The sequence below is a fragment of the Pristis pectinata genome, chromosome 32 (assembly GCF_009764475.1).
Source record: "Pristis pectinata isolate sPriPec2 chromosome 32, sPriPec2.1.pri, whole genome shotgun sequence".
Classification (NCBI taxonomy): Eukaryota; Metazoa; Chordata; class Chondrichthyes; order Rhinopristiformes; family Pristidae; genus Pristis; species Pristis pectinata.
In genome coordinates, this window is record NC_067436.1 from 5,871,475 (window position 1) to 5,891,918 (window position 20,444).

The 20,444-nt window shown below is 44.9% G+C and overlaps 1 protein-coding gene across 1 annotated transcript in view; it reads left to right on the forward strand.

The window, feature by feature from the left end:
- Window positions 1-20,444, forward strand: part of snupn (snurportin 1) — a gene marked incomplete at its 3' end in the record, with an annotated part of 29,737 nt that extends 9,293 nt beyond the window's left edge. Inside the window, exons 4-9 of the mRNA XM_052042376.1 lie at window positions 6,393-6,497; window positions 8,753-8,849; window positions 11,650-11,747; window positions 12,335-12,415; window positions 17,521-17,601; window positions 20,343-20,444. Coding sequence (XP_051898336.1) covers window positions 6,393-6,497; window positions 8,753-8,849; window positions 11,650-11,747; window positions 12,335-12,415; window positions 17,521-17,601; window positions 20,343-20,444 — 564 coding nt within the window. The remainder of the gene's footprint in view (window positions 1-6,392; window positions 6,498-8,752; window positions 8,850-11,649; window positions 11,748-12,334; window positions 12,416-17,520; window positions 17,602-20,342) is intronic.

The following is a 20,444-nucleotide window of genomic DNA, read 5'->3' on the forward strand; positions in this document are numbered from 1 at the left end:
CAGGCCCTGCTATCTTTTCACAGCCACCATCAGGCAGGAGGTACAGAAGCCTGAAGTCCCACCTCACCAGGTTCAAGAACAGATACTTCCTTCCAACTATTCAGTTTGTTACGAACGAGCAACAAAAGAAACACACCAAGACATGTATAAGTGTTTAAAACTACTTTATTAATAACTACTTATAATAATAAGAAAAATAAAAGTAAAAATGTTAGAATGTTAGAAGTAAAAATGTTAAATCTTAAACATTAACCCCAAAAACTAAACTCGTAGTGTGTGTATGGCAAATTCCCAAACTCCAAGTCCAGGAATAGTTCTTAAAGTTCAGTTCAGCAAACCATAAGGTGAAACATGAGCAAAGGCTTCTTCGAAACCATCATTGACTGAAGACAAAACGTAGATGTAGAGAGAAAATAGAGAGTAATTATGGAATCCAAATGTTCCACGATGGAACCTATATGACACCTCAGTGACCACTCCACCGCATCTTCCTCACCCCGAAAGGCACTCGAATCGTGGCCATTCACACAAATACCTGTTTCCTTCTACAGGTCAACAACATAAAATGAACTCCACTGCTTTGTTCCGAAGTATCTGCCACCCCGAAGAGCATCTGAGACCTGGCCGTCCACACAAATACCTGTTTCCCTCTACAGGTTAACGACAAAGTGGACTCCACTGGATTAATCCAAAAATCCATATGTGGATCATAGTGACGGGCACAGTTATTGTTTCTCATCCATCGATAGGGACTAGCAAGCTGGTCTGTCTGTCTGTCTCTCTCTCTCTCGCTCTCTCTCGCTCTCTCTCTCTTGCTCTCGCTCTCTCTCCCTCCCTCTCCTTCAGACTGACCGACTGACTGCTTCAAAAACGTCATTACGTCCTTTATCTTCTGTTGTCGTAACCACGCCAACACACACACACACACACACACACACACACACACACACACACAAAAAACACTCTATCTTAAAGGGACATTCACCAATAGTAACCCAGTCCGTAACAAGTTCTTGAACCAACCAGCAAAACCCTAATCACCACTAAAGTTTAGCAACACTATGACCACTTCAATCACTTTGCACTAAAATAGACTTTGTTTCTTTTTTTCTAAATGTGTTTTTTTTCTTGTTAAAATTGTGTATAATTTATGTTTAATTTTATGATTTTCTTGTGAATGCTGCTTATGTGATGCTGTGTGCCTGTGATGCTGCTGCAAATAACCTTTTCATTGCGCCTGTGCACACATGGACTTGTGCATCTGACAATAAACTCCACTTTGAATTTTCCAATTTCAGGTAACCTGCAGCCCCAGCGTTCAGCAGGTACGTGCTTACCTGTCCACCTTGTTTTTCTCTTCTCCCTTTTGTTCACCTCTCCCATACCATGTTGGTGTCAGTTTCAGCATTTGCCGAATTTTGGTGGCCTTTGGTGATATTCGCTCCTTGTTTCTACATTATTGGCAGCTCTGGTGGTTTTGCAGCAATTTCTTTCTTAATAACTGCCTTGAACACACCTACAGCCACCGTCTGTCTCAGCAAAGTGACCAAGAGGTGGGTATTCGGCAAAGCTCTCCATAGACGTGAGCTGAGCTGGAACCTACCACCACCTGGTTCCATCCTTCACCTACCAGCCGCAACCTTCTCCCTGCACTGCCATACGCTGGCAGTTCCCCTTCTCTCTCAGTCCTGATGCAGGGTCTCAGCCAGAAATGTTGACTTGCACCTTTTGCCTCCACAGATGCTGCTTGACCCACTGAGTTCTTACAGCGTCCTGTTATCTTACATTTACATGGCACACCTTCCACGTTGCCCAAGCGTTATAGGGCTTGAATCAGTGTGGATATTTTGCTACAGAGGAGACTGCAGATGCTGGAATCTGGAGCAAAAACCAAACTGCTGGAGAAACTCGTCGGGTCAGGTGGATCTGTGGAGGGCAAAGAACGGTTGATGTTTCAGGCCAGGACCCTGCTTCTGGCTATTTGGGTAGTTCAAAAGATATATAAAGTATTGCCTAAGTGTTGGGAGGGTGGACAGATGTGACAAAATGCAGGCTTAAAGTACTTTGCGGTGGCTCTCATTTATCACTAAAAGCTTGGTTTCCCGTGAATGGAAATTTTTCGTCAGTTTTAAACAACTGGGAGCAGCTGTGTGGGCAGAAACAATGTGACTAACACCAGGAAGGGAAACCTACTGTATCTGAGGCCAGCAGTGAATAAACGATCTTATCCACAATGCCGTCAGCTGCACCCACAAGATGCTGGAATTAAAAACAAAACGAGCTGCTGGAGGAGCTCGGCAGGTCAGGCAGCATCTGCAGAGGGAAATATACAGTGGACATTTCAGGTCGAGGTCCTTCATCTGGACTGATCCACTGCCCATTGACCCCTCCCTATCTGATTCCTCCTGTTGTCTACCAGCCTCCATCCCACCCCCTGTATTGCTATATATTGGCAACCTTTCCTCTTCCCTCTCAGTCCAGATGAAGGGTCTCAACCTGAAACATTGACTGTCCATTTCCCTCCACAGATGCAGCCCGACCCGCTGAGTTCCTCCAGCACATTGTTTTTAGCATCAGGTTCCAGCATCTGCTGCCTCTTGTGTCTCCAAGATGTTGGAATTGCCCATCTTTGAACAGGAATCCACAATCCCTTTGGGTTGATTGGTTAATGTCCTTCAAAATGTGCATCACCAGCAAAATGGTAGGAGGAAGAGGGACCTCTTCTTTATATGCTGGTTGCAGCCTGTCAGAGGCTGTCTGTCAGATGGTCTCCTGGCTCCCTTACGGCAAAGTTAAATGGAAACAAAGGGAGACGATGTACAGTATCCTTGCCCAGTGTGTGCAGAGTGTGTTTTATGTAGGCTATAGACAAGACTCCCGCACCCTCAGGACTTTGGTGGTGCAGACTAATGAATTTTCTGGACTATTGGATGTTACTCCCATTATTACCCCAATACACTTTTATTTCACGATTTTTTTCACATTTTACACAGTGGTATAATAAACTTTACAGTGAACCCAGTGCGTTTAACGGGAGCGTAGGAAACGGAACCTGGTGCATTCAAAGGGAGTCTGGTGAGGCAGGTACCAAACCATTGGGATTTCCAAGCAATCAATACTGGAGTGTTGTTTCACTGCAGTGTCCACACACAGTAAATTGAACAATCTTTTACATTCTGATCTAATGCGAAGCCTGGTGTGTTGGTCACAGTCTCCTGTGTAGCAGAAGAGACTCGTTTAATTAGGCTTTTAGTTACTGGTGTAATTAGTTCAGCAGAATGTCGTGGGCCAAAGGGCCTGTTCCTGTGCTGTACTGTTCTGTGTGCTGAGTCCCCACCTGTCTTTCAGGAGGGAGTATCCTGACGTCCCACTCAATATTTACCCCACAGCTGTTGTCACTGACTGGATCATGCTGAGCTGCAGCTGGTAGTTCTGTTAGCCAGCAGTTCTCTATGGTAAGGCACGGGTCATTGAGCACATGAATTAGGAGCAGGAAGAGGACTTTCAGCCCCTTGAGACTGCTGCATCATTCAGCACTTTTGAGCTGACTGTAACCGCAATCCTGTCGATCGCTGGTAATCTCTCAAGCCCTTGCATGTCACAGATCTATCTCAGTCTTAAAAAATTCTTTCTTAAGACTCTTCCTCGCCGACCAATTGGAAACAGTGTTGTAAAGACTGGCACACCTCTGAAAGAACAAATCTCACTTTGGCTCTGCCTTAAGGTGGGTGGCCTCTTATTTTAAATCGTGAGCCTGCACTTTGTTGGCAAGTGGTTGGTCTGGTTTACTCCCGGAGTCTAGGGGTGGAGCTCAGTAGCGCTGAGATGATGGCCTGGATGCTCTTTGTATCTGCTCTCTTAGTTTTACACCAGCCGTGGGTGGGCAATGGAGCGAGAGCTGTTCCTTCGAATGGGGTCCCCGGCCTAGATTGAAGGGGTAAGTTCATGGAACGTGCGTCAGTGTCATTTGTCCCCGAGGCTGCAAAAAGTCACTGGCAGGGTGGGGTTTGTGGGTTCTTCCTGTGTGACATTTGTCCATGTTAGGGTGACATTTATACACGCCTACCTTTGGCCATCCTGGTGGAGGAGGTCGTGGAGATGATTGGCTGAAGGAGACAAGCAGCTGTCCTTTGTGCACTGCCTGTCTTCTTGTGCCGTCACTGTGAAACAGCCTTCCACAACATGCATCCAGATCAGAACAATTACCGTACGTTGTACACCCATGCAACCACTCAGTCTGAGTCATACAGCACGGAAACAGGCCCTTCGGCCCAAATGGTCCATGCTGACTAAGATGCCCATTCAAGCTAGTCCCATTTGCCATCATTTGGCCCATAGCCTTCCAAACCTTTCCAATCCACGTACCTGTCCAACTGTCTTTTAAATGTTGTTATTGTACCTGCCTCAACCACCCCCCCAGCAGCTCACCCCATACAGATACCACCCTTTGTGTAAAAAAAAAGATTGCCCTTCAAGGCCCTATTAAATCTTTCCCCTAACCAATTTAGGTAAATAGCTGCTTGTTTGATAAAGTCCTCCGTGTTGTTTGAAAGTGTTAAGCCTTTCTGTGAAACAGACAGGATTTTGGGGAACTAGGAGCTGCTGAGAAATCACAAGGTAAACATTTCCTGCAAATGACCTGAAAGGGAAAGGACACCAGTGAACTTTTTCCTGGTCCCTATTCTGGTATTTGTCACAAATCGCAGTGACTCATCGCCATCATAGGAAAGACCAACAACCTGCTGCTCTGCATCACTGAGATTAATTGGCCTGTTTGGCTTGTGTATCCCAGCCTTTGATCAATCCTGTGTTGGGCACAGCAAATAGATTGAACTGGTGAGTGCAAGGATTCACAATGCTACCACTCTCGCCTCTCTCGATCTGAAACCGGCTCTTGGGCAGCGTGGTAAATTGGTTTATTATTGTCACATGTACCAAAGTACAGTGAAAAACTTGTATACCGTTCAAACGGATCAATTCATTACAACTGCATTGAGGTAGTACAAGATAAAACAATGACAGAGTGCAGAATAAAGTGTTGCAGTCTGGACAAAGTGCAGTGCAGGTAGACAGTGAGGTGCAAGGTCACAACGACTGCGTGTGTTGCCTCTGGGGAATCACATGTCCCTACAGCTGAGTGGCAGAGATCGGAAACTTGGCAGGGAAGAGGTTCTAGGTGCAATCTTTTGGTGCAAGGTATTGGTTAATTATTGTCACTTGTACCAAGGTACAGTGAAAAACTTGTCTTGCATACCGTTCGTACAGGTCAATTCGTTACATGGTGAAGAAGCCCTTGCATTTTTGTTGCACTTTTCACAACCACAAGACATTCCCAAACCTCTTTACAGCCAGTGAAATATTGTACTGGAGTGTCTGTTGTGACATAGAAAATGCAGCAACTAATTCAAGCACTGCATGCTCCTTTACCTAGTCAAGTGATGGTAAAGAGTAACGGTTAACAAATCTGAACTAGTGATAAAAATGGAAAATGGTGGGTGGAAACAGGCGACATCTCTGGAAGGAGAAACCATGAATGTGTCAGGTCAGAGCCCCTGCGTCAGAACTGGAAAGTGTTCTGGTGATATTGGTTGTGGGGTAAATATTGACCAGGATGCAGTCAGGGACTCGGGGGAAGTGCTGCAGTTGCTTGACCTGCATCCATTTGTGTAGCATCTTGCCCAGAAGGCATTGCTTCTGGTGTTGCAGCACTCCCTCAGTGCTACACCGGGATTTTGGTTAGGATTTTTGACTTGGGAATCAAGCCCAAAGCCTTCTGCCTTGGGAGTGAAAGTGCCGTCCACTGAGTTGCACTCGACATGTTGTACAGGAACATGGAATTGGGTGGAGTGAACACTTGGCAGGGTTGGCGTGGTTTGGTTTGGTTGTTTGGGGAGGTTCCTTATGGGAGGATGGAAAATCAAATGGTTGCAAAGGAAACATTTTAAATCTCTACGTCATTAGGACTACTTCAGGGGCGACTGAATTTCTGGAATGTGGATCTCTGATTAGATTTTCCTGGAAGAAACCCTCACAGACTCCAATCTAAAAATGACAAATGGTGGAGATGTGCAGCAGCTTAGGCAGGTTCTGAGAGAGAGAGAATGAGAATCCACGCTTCTGGTCATTAACCTGAATTCATGACTCTTCCCATTCCTCAAGTTTGGATTTCTGTGGAAAGCCTTTCATGGTTCATTGAATTCCTCGGCTTGGTGTTCTGCTAAGGCAAAGTAGTTTGGTCACTGCCTACACTTTGTTGTTCTTCCTTCTCCCCCCTCAAAGAAATTCTAATTATTCTTGTGAAACAGTGTTTAGAGCATGCTGGAGGACAACTTGTAATGGTGTCCACATGAAAGAATTCCCTGTGATTCACAGTCTCCCTCTCTCTCTTGCAGTTGATGCTGTCCGAATGGCTGGTGGATGTGCCGGCTGACCTTGCTGAAGAGTGGCTCTTGGTGGTCTGTCCCGTTGGCAAGAGGACTCTCATCGTTGCTTCCAAAGTAAATGCTGACCCTACAAGACAGGGCGACCCTCTCGCATGTATCTACCAGCACATCGCTCATTGCAGTTCTGCTGTCTGCACTTGTGAGGGAAGGGAGGGGTGGAGAAGTGGGGGAGAGAGAGTCAGTGATGGGTCGTGATGGGACGTGGGAAAGAGAAAGGGGAGCGACAGGGAGAGTCATAGTCAGTCATATGGCTTGGAAACATGCCATTTGGCCCATCACATCCATGCTGACTAATGGGCACCATCTGTGTTAATCCCACCTGGCCCCTAGTGCTCCTCTGGACATTTAACTGCTGTCGTCAACTCTGCTTCCACCACTCTCTGAGGCAGTGTATTCCAGGTACTTACCTCAGATCCCTTCGTTCCCTTGCCCCGATCCTAAATCTATGTCCTCCACTTATATCTCCCTCTGAGATGGGGAAAAGTTTCCTCTACACCCCTCAATCATGTCCCCTCTTACCTTCCTCTACTCCAGGGTAAACAGACCCAGGCTCTCCAGTGTCATAACTGAGATGTTCTATCCCAGGCAACACCTTAGTGAATCTCTTCTGCACCCTCTCCAGCACTACTGTATCCTCCTATAGTGCAGTGACCAGTACTGCACACAATACTTCAGCTGAGGTCTGACCAATGTTCTTGAAAAGTTGGAGCGTAAAGGAGATTTACCAGGATGCTGCCTGGATTGGAGAGCATGTCTTATGAGGATAGGTTGAGTGAGCTCGGGCTTTTCTCTTTGGAGAGAAGGAGGATGAGAGGTGACTTGATAGAGGTGCACAAGATGATAAGAGGAATAGATCGAGTGGACAGTCAGAGACTTTTTCCCAGGGCGACAATGGCTAACACGAGGGGATGTAATTTTAAGGTGATTGGAGTAAGGTGTAAGGGGGATGTCGGGGTAAGTTTTTTACACAGAGTGGTGGGTGCGTGGAACGCACTGCCGGCAGAGGTTGTGGGGGCAGATACATTAGGGACATTTAAAAGACTCTTAGATAGACACATGAATGATAGAGAAATGGAGGGCTATGTGGGAGGGAAGGGTTAGATAGATATTAGAGCAGGATAAAATGTCGGCACAACATTGTGGGCCGAAGGGCCTGTACTGTGCTGTAGTGTTCTATGTAATCTCCCTGCTCTTGTACTCAGTGTCCTCATAAATGGTCAGTATCTCATATGCCTTCTCAACCATGTTAACTACCTTCAAAGAGCTTTAGACTACTCCAAGTTCTCTCTGTTCCTCAAAATTCCCATGGGCCTTACCATTCATGGTGTATGTCCTAGCTTCATTAATGTTCGCTAAATGCATCACCTTGCATTTATCAAGATTGAACTCTATCTGCCATTTCTCAACCCACCCCACGAAGAGGTGTGAAGGGATGTGAGAAGTAGAGGGGAGAGAGAGAGCAGGGGGAATACAGAGAGAAAGAAAGAACAAGAGGTATGGATGGGTTTCACTCTGAGCTCCAACATTGAACAAGTTTGTGGGTAAGAACTGTGAAAGTGGAGGAGAATGTGTTAGATTGAATTTGGGGTTAGAAAAGCAAAGGATTGCAAGATAGAACATAGATGGCTCTAAATGGCACATAGTTACAGAAATTAATGCTACGTCATATTAAAGGACCTTGGGAAACTGAAGCTATACTCAATGTTTTAAAGAAAATTACTGAGACAAGACTTACTGACGTAAGAGGTAAAATTCAAAGGAATTGATTACAGACACTGTAAGCAAAATTACTATACACGAGAATGTTTTGGTAATAGAAGTCAGTCAAAAGCATGTAAGACAAGGTATTGTGTGTCTAAACTCACACAACTGTGTGGGCACCTGAGCCATGATAATGAACCTTATTCTGTCCTCTTTAAAGTAGCTTTGAGAGAATGAGTACCTGCTACATTGTCTTCTGGGAGTAGATAGCATGGAAGGATCCACTGAAGCTGGGAGAGGGAGATATGAGAATACTTGCGGAGAAAGTGGAAAGGGGAACTGGACCAGGCAACCTCAGCTCCCACTGATCCTCAGGTGGGAAGGAGGAATTCTGGTTCAGTCACCCAGCATAGTTATTGCTGCATTGCAAGCGATGTTGACAAGGCAGGGTACCTATTAACCTTCCAGTGGGAGGAGGTTTGTTGGTGATACCTGGGAGTGGGCTTCATTAGAAGTTAGGATACAAAAATGAATAATTTGACACTGGAACTGAGAGCAAGCCCGACTAAGTTGTTAATATTTTTTCCTCTTGAATCTGCTTTGGTCAGGGGAGCACAGCAGCATACACGCGCAGTGGATTTTGTGTGAACAGGTTTCCTTCACTTCTCCCTGGTGGAAATCGGCACAACTCTGCCATGGGCAAAGGTAACCACACTTCAATCATTTTTTAATAAGCTTTCTGAAGGGTTGTAGAAAGGTAAAACAACAGGAGGACTGCACTCAGATCATGTGCCCCAGAGGATTATCTGTTGCTTTTCCCCTTTCCTCAAAACACCTTAAATAAAACCAGAAATTGCTGGAAATTCTCAGCAGGTCAGGCTGCCTGTGTGGGAAGAGAAATCGAGTTGCTGTTTCAGCTTGAAAACCCTTCATCAGTACAGAGAGACAGACAGAAATCCCGTCGGAGAGCAGAGTAGAGCTTCTTCAGTTTCAATTTATAACTTCCTTTGCTGCTTCCTTTTTAAGATGTTTTACCAATCCTGATTTTGGCAGGTTCCTTGTCCTAGCTACACTCTACTGTTTTCTAAGAAGCTTTCCTTTTGTCCCATTGCCATTTCTGGCAATCAGCTCACTGACCAGAGTGAATACTGTTTCACTTCCTATTTTCAGTGCAGCCCTCTCCCTGTAGAACAACTGTCTCAGTGTTGATGAGATTCCATTGGCATTTGGGATGGGTTGGTAATTTAAAATGTTAAGGACACAAATAAGAATGGGAGTTACACAGACAAAGTACTGGAGGAACTCAGCAGGTCACCCAGCACTGTGTGTGTGTGTGTGTGTGTGTGTGTGTGTGTGTGTGTGTGTGTGTGTGTGTGTGTGTGTGTGTGTGTGTGTGTGTGTGTGTGTGTGTGTTGCTCCAGAGTCCAGCATCTGCAGAATCCAACAAGAGTTGAAGCACTTCCCACCCCTGAGCCCGCTTCGGCCCAACTCATCCATGCTGACCAAGGTGTCATCCCGAGCTAGTCCCATTCCCTGTGTTTGTCCCATATCCCTCTTAAACCTTTCCTATCCATGAACCTATCCAGATGTCTTTTAATTGTAACTGTACTGTCCACCACCACTTCCTCTGGCAGCTCCTTCCATACATCCACCTCTCTGAAGAACATGTCCTTCATGAACTATTTAAATCTTTCCCTCTCACCTTAAACCTGTGCCCTCTAGTTTTAGACTCCCCTACCCTGTGGGAAATAGACTGTGACCATCCACCGTATCTATGCCCCTCATGATTATATAAACCTCTGTAAAGTCACCCCTCAGCCTCCTTCACTCCAGAGGAAACAGTCCCAGCCTATCCAGCCTCTCCTTATATCTCAAGATCTCCAGTCCCATTGACATCCTTGTGAAGCTTTTCTGCGCCCTCTCCAGCTTAATTGCATCCTTCCTGTAGTATGACAACTAGAACTGCTCACTGTTATTCCAGGTGCAGTCTCACCAATGTCCTATTCACTATCGTTGCTGACGTCCATTGCCTCCCTCCCCTAACTACTCCCTGTTCCCTTAATCAAAAAGTACTCTTGTCTACTGAGCATCTACAGCCTTCTAAGGCAAAGTATTCCAGACATACACAGCTCCTTGAACAAATACTTTTCTCCTTATCTTGACCTAAAATGACCGATCCCCTGCCTGAGGTGAGAGTGACAGTATTAGACTGAACGTGACATCAGGGAGCCTGAATCAAAGTGAATCCGGTGGTAGATTCTCTGCTGGTTGGAGCCATGCGTGGGACGAAGGAAGATGTCTGTGGTTTTCCAGATGGATTATTCCACCCCTCCTGCGCATTGTGGTTGCACGTTATGTAAAAGCATCACAGCAGTTTGTTAGGGTTTCTTCAAGAACACCTCCCAAACCCACAACCCAACACCGGCAATTAGGTTTCGCTTGATTTAACATTTGCCCTACCCAAATTAATACTTTCTCTCTTCCCCATGTTGTGTTCTGTTGCTCACATTCCTGCCCTCTCACTCAATCTGCTTAAATACCTCTGCAGCCTTATGTATTGGAGTTACTGCTTATCTTCCCCATCCAGCTTTGTACTGGAGGCAAACTTGGATGCATTTCACTGTCCTTTCATCTGAGTTATTAATGAGATTATAAGCAGCTGAGACCCAGTGATCCTTGATTTAACCTACTAATAACATGAGAATGATTCATTAATCTCTGCTGTAATTTTTGATGACTAACTAATTCTATAATGTTAAATTATTGACAATTTGTAAATATGATGTACTAATTTATAATTTATTTATCATGCCTTCATTTTGTGTGACTTTTTATGTCTCTTGAAAATCCAGGCACACTCGATACACTGGCACTCCTTTATCTAACATTCATGTTACATCCTTAATTCTAGGTTTGTCAAACCAGATGATTTTTCTCAGCACCTCTTTATCACCTAATTAATTTGTGATGATTTAAGTAACTATAGTTTTTTTTTAAATTAGTTTGAGGCAGGTGCATTAACAACATTTAAATGGTACTTGGACAGGTACATGGATAGGAAAAGTTTAGAGGGATATGAACCAAACATGGGCAAATGCGACTAGCTTAGATGGGAATCTTGGTCGGCATGGACCAATTGGGCCACAAGGCCTATTTCCGTGCTGTATGACTTGAGACCTTCCCTACGTAGGAACTGTCTCTCCTAATTGTTTGCAGTTGAGTCCAGGATTATACGATTATGGCAAGCACATTTTATCAAGTTGTGAGCAGCTGATTCATCTGCATGAAGATCTGACTTTACCTGAAACTGGCAGCTGTTCACTTTGTAAACAAATTTTACTTTGGTAAAGTGGGAAAAATAAACTCATGGGGGCCCTGATGATAAGGTTACATGCTTGAGCCTCATGCACATCCTGGACTAAAGTAGTTGATTTAAGATACTTGTAATTGACCGGTTTGACTGTCTTCCTGGATCTTATTGAATTTTTGCACCTCCCTTCTTCAGATTATACAATACTGGACTGTATTTACAGCGACGTGATGAGAACATTCTTTGTCTTGGATGTGATGTGTTGGAGAGGTCATCCAGTCTATGACTGTCAGGTCTGTATGAAGGCACTGAGCTTAAAGCCCATTTGTTCTCAATGTGAGAGGTATCCACTGTTTTAGAATTTCATGCATTATCAATTGGAAACTCTCAGAATTTGTTTAGCAAAGAAGGTACAATTAAAAGCAGGAGGGATTGCAGACAAATTTGGATTTTGTCATTAATTTGTTGGATTTGGCTCTTGTTTGAAGCTTGGATTTTGTCAGCTTGGCTCAGTTCACACAAGGCCTCGACCCTGAGTTAGAAGGACATACTTGAAGTCCAGGGCAGGCAAGCATCAGAAGAGATTTCTGTAACAGGGCAGATCTGAGAGTGCTGGAGATGCATCAAGTTCCTGTGACACTATTCTGCCACAAGCAAAGAAGTTATGCTGGAGTTCTGGCCAACATCCCTCAATCAGCGGCACTAAAAGTATCTCTTTGGTTATTTGGGGTTTTTGACCTAAACAAACTTGATGCAAGACCTCAAAAAAATCAATGTCCTTCAAAAATTAGTTTAGTAATTTGGAATCTGATAAAGTGATCATGTGAAATGTAAATGCTGATGATTCAACTTCTCTAATGGTTTTTCTGTTTAAAAACAGACAGAATTCAGATTTTTCTGGCTTCAGTCAAAATTGCAAGAGGAAGGTGAGAATCTGTCGGAGATAGCGACCCGGAATCCAGTGAGTTCACTTTCTTGAGTGGCAAGGTTTGCATATTCTGTTCTGGGTGGATGGTTTATTTACTTGGGTGGTTATCTGTAACAAACTAAAGTGAGTTATTTCAGGCACAGTGTTGCACAGCACAATCTCCTTTCACCACTGGCCTGGAGCAAAGTGTCACAATCTCATTGTAAAAGAACTTTGTAGAGACTGACTCATGATTCCACGGTGGTAAAGGTTCTGCAATCGTGGTCCAAACCTCTTTTCTTTACCTGGGGCAATAAGGTAGCTGGCTTTGGAAATGATCGCTTTAGTGATGTACAGGTGAGTTGCATGTGTTTGGAGCTGAGATGTATTGAGAAAGCATGGAGGAACCTTCTGACTAGGCTTCCTTCACCCATGAGAGTGTAATTGTTTGAGCTGATTCTGTTCTGTAGTGTTGACATCCTCAGTGAGTAGACGATTTTTAGCCAGGGATCACAAAAAGCATACATGTCTAAAATTATTGCAGAAATAACCTTTTATTTCAAAGGGACTGGAATACAGCAGGGAAGAAATGATCCCTCATTGATTTAGCAACCTGCTCAAACCCTATTTGTGAGATGTCATCAGTTCTGGTCTCCAAACACAAGTGTATATTGTCCTTGGTGTGGGTGCATTGTATAGTCACCAGATTAATTCCGTGGCTCTGAGGGTTGAATGAGATGGCCTGCATAAAGTTGATCTGACTGAGAGTTAAAAACGTTGGAACTGAATTATCTTATTTTCCTGCTAAAATCAATGTTCCAAATCTTGAATCCAGCAGTCTCATCCAAATACAAAAGCAAAACACTGCAGGTGCTGGAATTTCAAAATAAAATCAGAAAGTGCTGATGATTCTCAGGGTCAGGTTACATCTGTGAAGAGAGGAGCAATTTATTATTTTCGTGTTGATGAACCGTTTATAACAGCTATAAAACTTAGAGATGCAACCTGTTTATTCTTTTTAGCCTTACCCAATGGCCCAAATGTTGTTGTAATTTAGCATCACTTGGGCGGTGGATGTGTGATTTGGAAATGGAAAGGCTTGAGATGCATGTTTGCTTGATGTGAAATGAGCAGGAGTTGGGCTGTAGAGCCCCTCAGAACTCTTCCACCACTGACGAGATCATTGCCGATCCTCTTGCCGTTGGACTCTCTGGATTCAACTTCTGTTTGTGTACTTGGTGACTGAGCATCTGGCACCCTGTGAGTCAGAGAATTCCAAAGATCTGGAACCACCTCTGAATGAAGCAATGACTGACCCCTTAATCTAAGATTGTGCCCACTCGTTCTAAGCTCTGTATCTAATGGAAACATCCTCTCGTTATCCACCCTGTCACACTGCTTCTGAAGTTTATATATTTCAACAAGATGACCTCAGCTCCAGAGTATAATGGCTCATTCTACTCTGCCTTTCTTGATAGAACAACCAGGAATGTAGTGAACCCTGTTTGAGCAGTCTCCAAAGCAGGTATATCCTTCTCAGAATGAAGAGACTGAAGTTGTACACATTACTCAAGAGTCCAGCACTTGCCCAAGCTGTGCATTATTGCAGCAGAGCTTCTTACCCCAGTACTCCATCTCCCTCCTAATAAAGGCCACTGTTTGCCTTCTTAATTGATGGTGTGTCTACTAAGTAACCTACTCTTCCAGCTGAAATGTCTTGTGTCTCTTGTTTGAACTCATTATGCAGAAATGAGCAAGACCTTGGCCTGCCTTCCCACATAGCCAGAGAGAACACTTAGAACATGATCCCCAGTACAGTTAAAGTAAACAGTAGGATATGGAAGCAGGCCACTCATTTTGGGTTTAAAGGGAAAGGAATAAATTACATTTTAAATCTGTAGTGGACCTTGCCAATAAAAGATTTTCATCCACTCGCTGGATCCCCACTTATTATTTCACCTGGAGAAACAACTACATTAAAAAATATAAACAAGGTTTATTTCTAGCATAAAATAAACCTTAAGTATTTATACCTTTAATTCTGGGAGGCAACTGACAGTGACTGACTCTAGCTCCAGTGAGACTGAGTTGAATGTCTGGGCTCCAACCAGTCCTCCTACACTGACTGATGTCCCTCGGCAGGAGACACAGTCTGCAGAGAACCCCTGTCCTGCCCGGCTGAGTGAGTGACCTAGTTGCTGCTACACGAGTGGACTTTCACTGACCTGCTTTAAGTTCTCCCAGAACCAGTGCTGGCTCCCATTGATGGTGTAAAGTTTCCTGCAGCTGCCTTAAGCTGATTCTTGGGTCAAAGTCATTGCTCTTAATCCTGGCATTTGAGAACTTTTTGAGTCAGATAAAACTTGAGTCGATATTTTCGTGCATTATTTGGAGAATTATTGATGGTCCATCACACAGTGCTATGAGCTTCAGGCTTTTAAAACAACATTCTCGTTTGCGGGCAGCACTTTTATATCTTCCTCCTGTTCTGCAACTCGCCCTTTAATGCATGTCCTTGGGCACAAAGAGGAGCTGACCTATTCCTGAGTCATTAGAATGTTCCCACACAATGAATGATGTTGGAGAGGCTCCAGGAATATTTCTTCCAGTCTTCTGCGGCTGTCCTGATTCACTTTTATTTTCTGGTCCTGTGGAGTCACCCTTCACAGCCTTTCCCAGTCTCGCTGTGTGATTGTGTCCCTGAGGGAACTGTACCAAGGTAGCAGTCTGCCGGGAGCTCAGTTAAAATCACACTCCTAGTTTTAAAGCAAAAGTACTTCCCAACTTTAATCTGCGGCTGGATGTGACAGAAGGGAAGGAGTGTTCTGTACTGATAATCAACGTATCCAGCTTCAGCTGTGGCTGTAAGCAGTTGTAGGCTCAGAGTGTTGTGAATTTCAATTGCATCATTTAACATGGAGAGAACATCTGCTGTGTGATTTGATGCAAAATAAAGCCCCATTGCTTCTCATTGTCAAAGTCGAGTTTATTGTCATATGCACAAGTACAGGCACGGTAGTGTAGCGGTTAGCATAATGCTTTACAGCGCCAGCGACCCGGGTTCAATTCCGGCCACTGTAAGGAATTTGTACATTCTCCTCGTGTCTGCGTGGGTTTCCTCTGGGTGCTCCGGTTTCCTTCCACATTCCAAAGATGTGCGGGTTAGGAAGTTGTGGGCATGCTATGTTGGTGCCGGAAGCGTTGTGACACTTGCGGGCTGCCCCCAGAACACTCCATGCAAAAGATGCATTTTACAGTGTGTTTCGATGTACACGTGACTAATAAAGATATCTTACATGTGTGCACAGGTGCAATGAAAAACTTACCTGCAGCAGCATCACAGGCACATAGCATCAGATACGGACTATTGACAAGCAAAACATAAATTAACAGCATAAATTATACAAGAAAGAACACAATTAGAACAACAAGAACACAAGTCCGTTGTAGGGCAAAGTGGTAATAGTGTTGCCATACTGAGGAAGTCATTAGGGCTGTGCAGGTTGGTTTAAGAACTGAATGGTTGAAGGGAATACATGGTGTATTTCAACAGTCATCACTCCCAATACTTAACAAGCTCTCAGACATGTGCAGTAACTGGTCATCATGTTGCTATTTGTGGGATCCTGTCATGCAAAAATGGCTGTTTTGTTAAACTGAATGTTTCATCACCTGTGTTTCTTTCTCACAGATCAGTGACCATAAAATTACTTCATTTTTAGTGAGGTGTCTTGAGATAATTTGGGAGAAGTCAAACACGTTTTTCCCCTGAGCAACTCATGTACTTGACCTGTGCACGTGCTGAGTTAGCTGGCCTGAATTAGTGAGGCAGTGGAACCATCTCTCCTGGGTCAGGGAGCGGATTGCAATGGAGTGACCTCTACTGCAGGGTAACAAACGAAATGCTGGAACAACTCAGCGGGTCAGGCAGCATCTGCGGAGGGAAATGGACAGTCGACGTTTTGGGTCAAGACCCTTCATCTGGACTGAAAGATAGAGGGGAGATAGCCGGTATAAAGAGGTGAGGGGAAGGGGTGGAGCAAGAGCTGGCAGGTGGATCCAGGTGAGGAGGGTGACGGGCAGATGGGGGAGGGGAGAGTGGAGGCAGCGACAGAGGCTGGGAGGTGAGAGGTGGAGGTGACACAGGGCTGAAGATGATGGGAGCTGATAGGAGAGGAAGGTGGGGCATGGGACCGAGTGAGGGAGGTGGGGAAGGCAGAGGGGAACAGTGGGGAGGGAGGGGACCCGGTGGGAGGGTGATCTATCGTAGGGAGTTATACAGACATCAAGTGCTGCTGTCCCTTGTGTATTCCCTCTGAGCTTCCCGCTAAGCTGCACACGGTGGGTTCAGAGAGCATGAGTGCCTTGATGGGCGAGCTTCTAGAGAGTGTCTGGTACTACACAATAGTACCACAAGTCCTTGCAAGCTGAGGCTGGACTGGGAGATGGAATGAAGCAAATCAAATCATCAAAATGTTTGCTGATTGTAACCTTTTCTTTCCAGATAACAGCAAAGCTCAGAGCAAAATAAGATCTTAACTAAAACCTGAGAATCCTGAAGATACTGAGCAGGTGAGGCTCAGATCTGGGGAGGGAGGAACAGTTAACTTTTAGGTTGATGATCTGTTGTTGGAAGTTCTGCAAGGTCATTGACCTGAAATATAGACTTTATCTTTCTCCCCACAGCTGCTGCATGACCTGCTGAGTATTTCCAGCACCCACTGCTTTTATAACAGCAAAGCTTGTTCCATCCCCTCTGCCCCTCCCACAGTGTACGTCAATGGTCAGATGGGTAGATCTAGGCTCCTTTGCTGCTGGAGAAGGCGGGGCCAATTCTACCACGGTCCACTGTTACCCTGATAGGATTGGCTAACCCAGCACCAAAGCGAACCAATGACATTCATCTTAGCTTCCAGTGTAATTCAAGTGCAGTGGAATGCTTCTGAAATGTGACAGCAGGGCATTGAATAAAAATCACTTCTCTTGAAAATGCAAGTTATAAATGGGCTTCCACTTTCTGTTGTATTTGATACTGTACTACCAAGCAGTTCAAGTCTACACTCTCAGTTTTCTGCTGTTTTTGGCTTATGGGCCAAAAGTACATTCAGGTCGTTAGTACTCTTCTACATTGTGAAAATGAATCTCTTTTCTCTTCACAGTTCAAGTTTGTGGGACTGCCAAGTGCGCTGTGCACACCAGAAGCTATTTGTCAGGCATTAGCTGCAGATTATCCCTTTGAGGTAACCAACAATACTCCATCAGCGTTACTGATACCCTGCAACTTGCTCCTTTTGCTTCTTTCTTTCAGCCCCTTTTTTTTCCTGATTTTCTCCTCAGCATAAATGTTCCTTCCCTTACCAGGCAGCCCTTAATTTACAAGCGTTTGATTTGCAAATCTTTGTAATAGTGCCATTGACCCTCTGGGTAATGTTCCTTTGATTTACCGCTCGATTACAACGAATAGTGCCACCCTCTGTGTACAGGAATACATTCTACTGAAGTACTCACAATGTATTTCGCCCAGCCTTTCCTATTTACAAAATTTCACTGAATAAAATGTGCTGCAGGTATGTAACCCTGGCATCGGTGGAGGAATGGCTGTAATTGTATTGAAGCCCAAGGGCTGGTGAACATTGATCAGAAAATCCCAACTCATGATCCCAAATCATGGTTTGTTTTGCAGGGGTAGGTGGGTGGAGGAGGAATGTGAACTGTGAAGCAGAAATACCTCCCTCCTAAGACCATAAGATATAGGAGCAGAATCAGGCCATTCAGCTCATTGAGTCTGCTCCGCCATTCAATCATGGCTGATTTTTTTTATTTCAATCCCATTCTCCTGCCTTCTCTCCGTAACCCTTAACCCCTACTAATCAAGAACCTATGAATCTCTGCCTTAAATACACCCAGTGACTTGGCCTCCACACCCAGCGGCTTGACCTCCACCGCCCTCTGTGGCAACGAATTCCACAGATTCACCACCCTCTGGCTGAAGAAATTCCTCCTCATCTCAGTTCTAAAGGGATGTCCATTTATTCTGAGGCTGTGCCCTTGGATCCTGGACTCTCCCACTGATGGAGACATCCTCTCCACGTCCACTCTATCAGGGCCTTTCAGTATCCCGGGGGTTTCAATGAGATCCCCCTCTCATCCTTCATAGAGGACAGGCCCAGAGACATCAAACGCTTCTCCCAGCAGGTTAATGCTGTATCAAGTGCCCCCACTTTCCCTTTTAAAATATGAGAATATTTCATTACCGTTTTTGGCCTTGGCCTTGCTCCAGTGAGCGTAGAGCCAACTCTAGAGATGAGTATGTGATCCTGGACCAGTTTACTGCTGCTTTCAGACGGACATAAGTGAATGGGTGGCATAACCTCTCAGACGATTGGAGTCATACAGCGCAGGACTAGGAGGTTCTTACTGATCCCAGTGAACATTTAACCATGGCCCCACATCGTTGAAACATCATCGGCTGATTGTGGGAAGTTGACGTGTGTAAATTGTCAGCCAAGACAGCAGTAATTTCACAAAGAGTCCTAGAGTGGTACAGCAGAGAAACAGGCCCTTTGGCCCTCCATGCTGACTGCTGGACCTATCTGTATTGATCCCATTTGCCCACATTAGGTCTGCAGCCCCCTGTGCTGTGCCTATTCAAGTGCCTGTCTGGATGCCTCTTAAACGTAGTGACTGTATCTGATTCCACTGCCTCCTCTGGCAGTGAGTTCCAGAGATTAGCCACTCTCTGTGTGAGGAAACATGCTCCTCTGAACCTTCTCCTTCTCAACTTAAACCCATGTCTTTTTGTTCTAGACACATCCACCAGGGGAAAAAGATTCTGATTATCAACCCTATTATAATCTTATACACCTCTGTCAGGTCACCCCTCAGCCTCCTTCGCTCCAGGGAAAATGATCCCAACCTGTCCAATCTCTCCCCATAACTAAAGTCCTCCAATCCAGGCAGCATCCTGGGTGAATCTCCTCTGCACCCTCTCCCGTGCAACCACATCCTTCCTGCAGTGTGGTGATGACAACGGTACCCAATGTTCCAGGTACAGCCTAACTAACGTTTTGTAACATTGACAACCCAACTCTGGTATTCCATGCCCCAGCCAATGAAGGCAAGCATGCCAAGTGCCTTCTTCACCACCCTATCCACCTGTGTTACCACTTTCAGGGAACTACGGACTTGAACCCCAAGGTCCCTCTGTTCATCAGTAGTCCCGAGGGCCTTGCCCCTTACTCTGCGTCCTATTTTTATGTGATTTCCCAAAGTGCACCACCTCACACTTGTCAGGATTAAATTCCAACACTCTGCCCAACTTGTATCCTACTCTAGCTTTAGACAACCTTCCTTGCTATCCACAACTACTTTTCGTGTCATCCACAAACCCACTAATCATCCCTCTGACGTTCACATCCAGGTCGTTTATATGTATCACAAGCATCAAGGTTCCCAGTACTGATCCACAGTGCAATTGATCCCAAACTTCCAGTCTCTACCACCTTCTGCCTCCTACAGGCATAGACTGGTACAGGAGCCTGAAGACCCACACTCAACGATTCAGGAACAGCTTCTTCCCCTCCGCCATCAGATTTCTGAATGGTCCACGAGCACACTCGTTATTCCTTTTTTGCACTATTTATTTGTTTTTGTAATTTAGAATAATTTTATAATAATTTATCATTTATAATTTTAGAATAATTTTGTAATTTAGAATAATTTTATATCTTTGTACTGCTGCCGCAAAACAACAAACTTCACATCATATAAGTCAGTGATAATACCAAGGTTGAGGGAGGCACTACATAAATGCGTCTACTTTTCCTTTGCTTTCTCGTTCTTGCTTCTGCCCTTACTTCTCTATCACTGTTTTCTTCAGTGGGGATGTGCTATTCTCAGTGGAAATGTTATGTATAAGCGCAGGTACATCTAAACCACAAGCTCCCAATGCTTCTAATGGCTGTGTGAATATCTCCTGCAGGTAGATGGGCTGCTGTTCTACCACAGCCGGACACACTACACCCCAGGGAGCACGCCACTGGTTGGCTGGCTGAAGCCGTACATGGTAGCTGACATTCTGGGG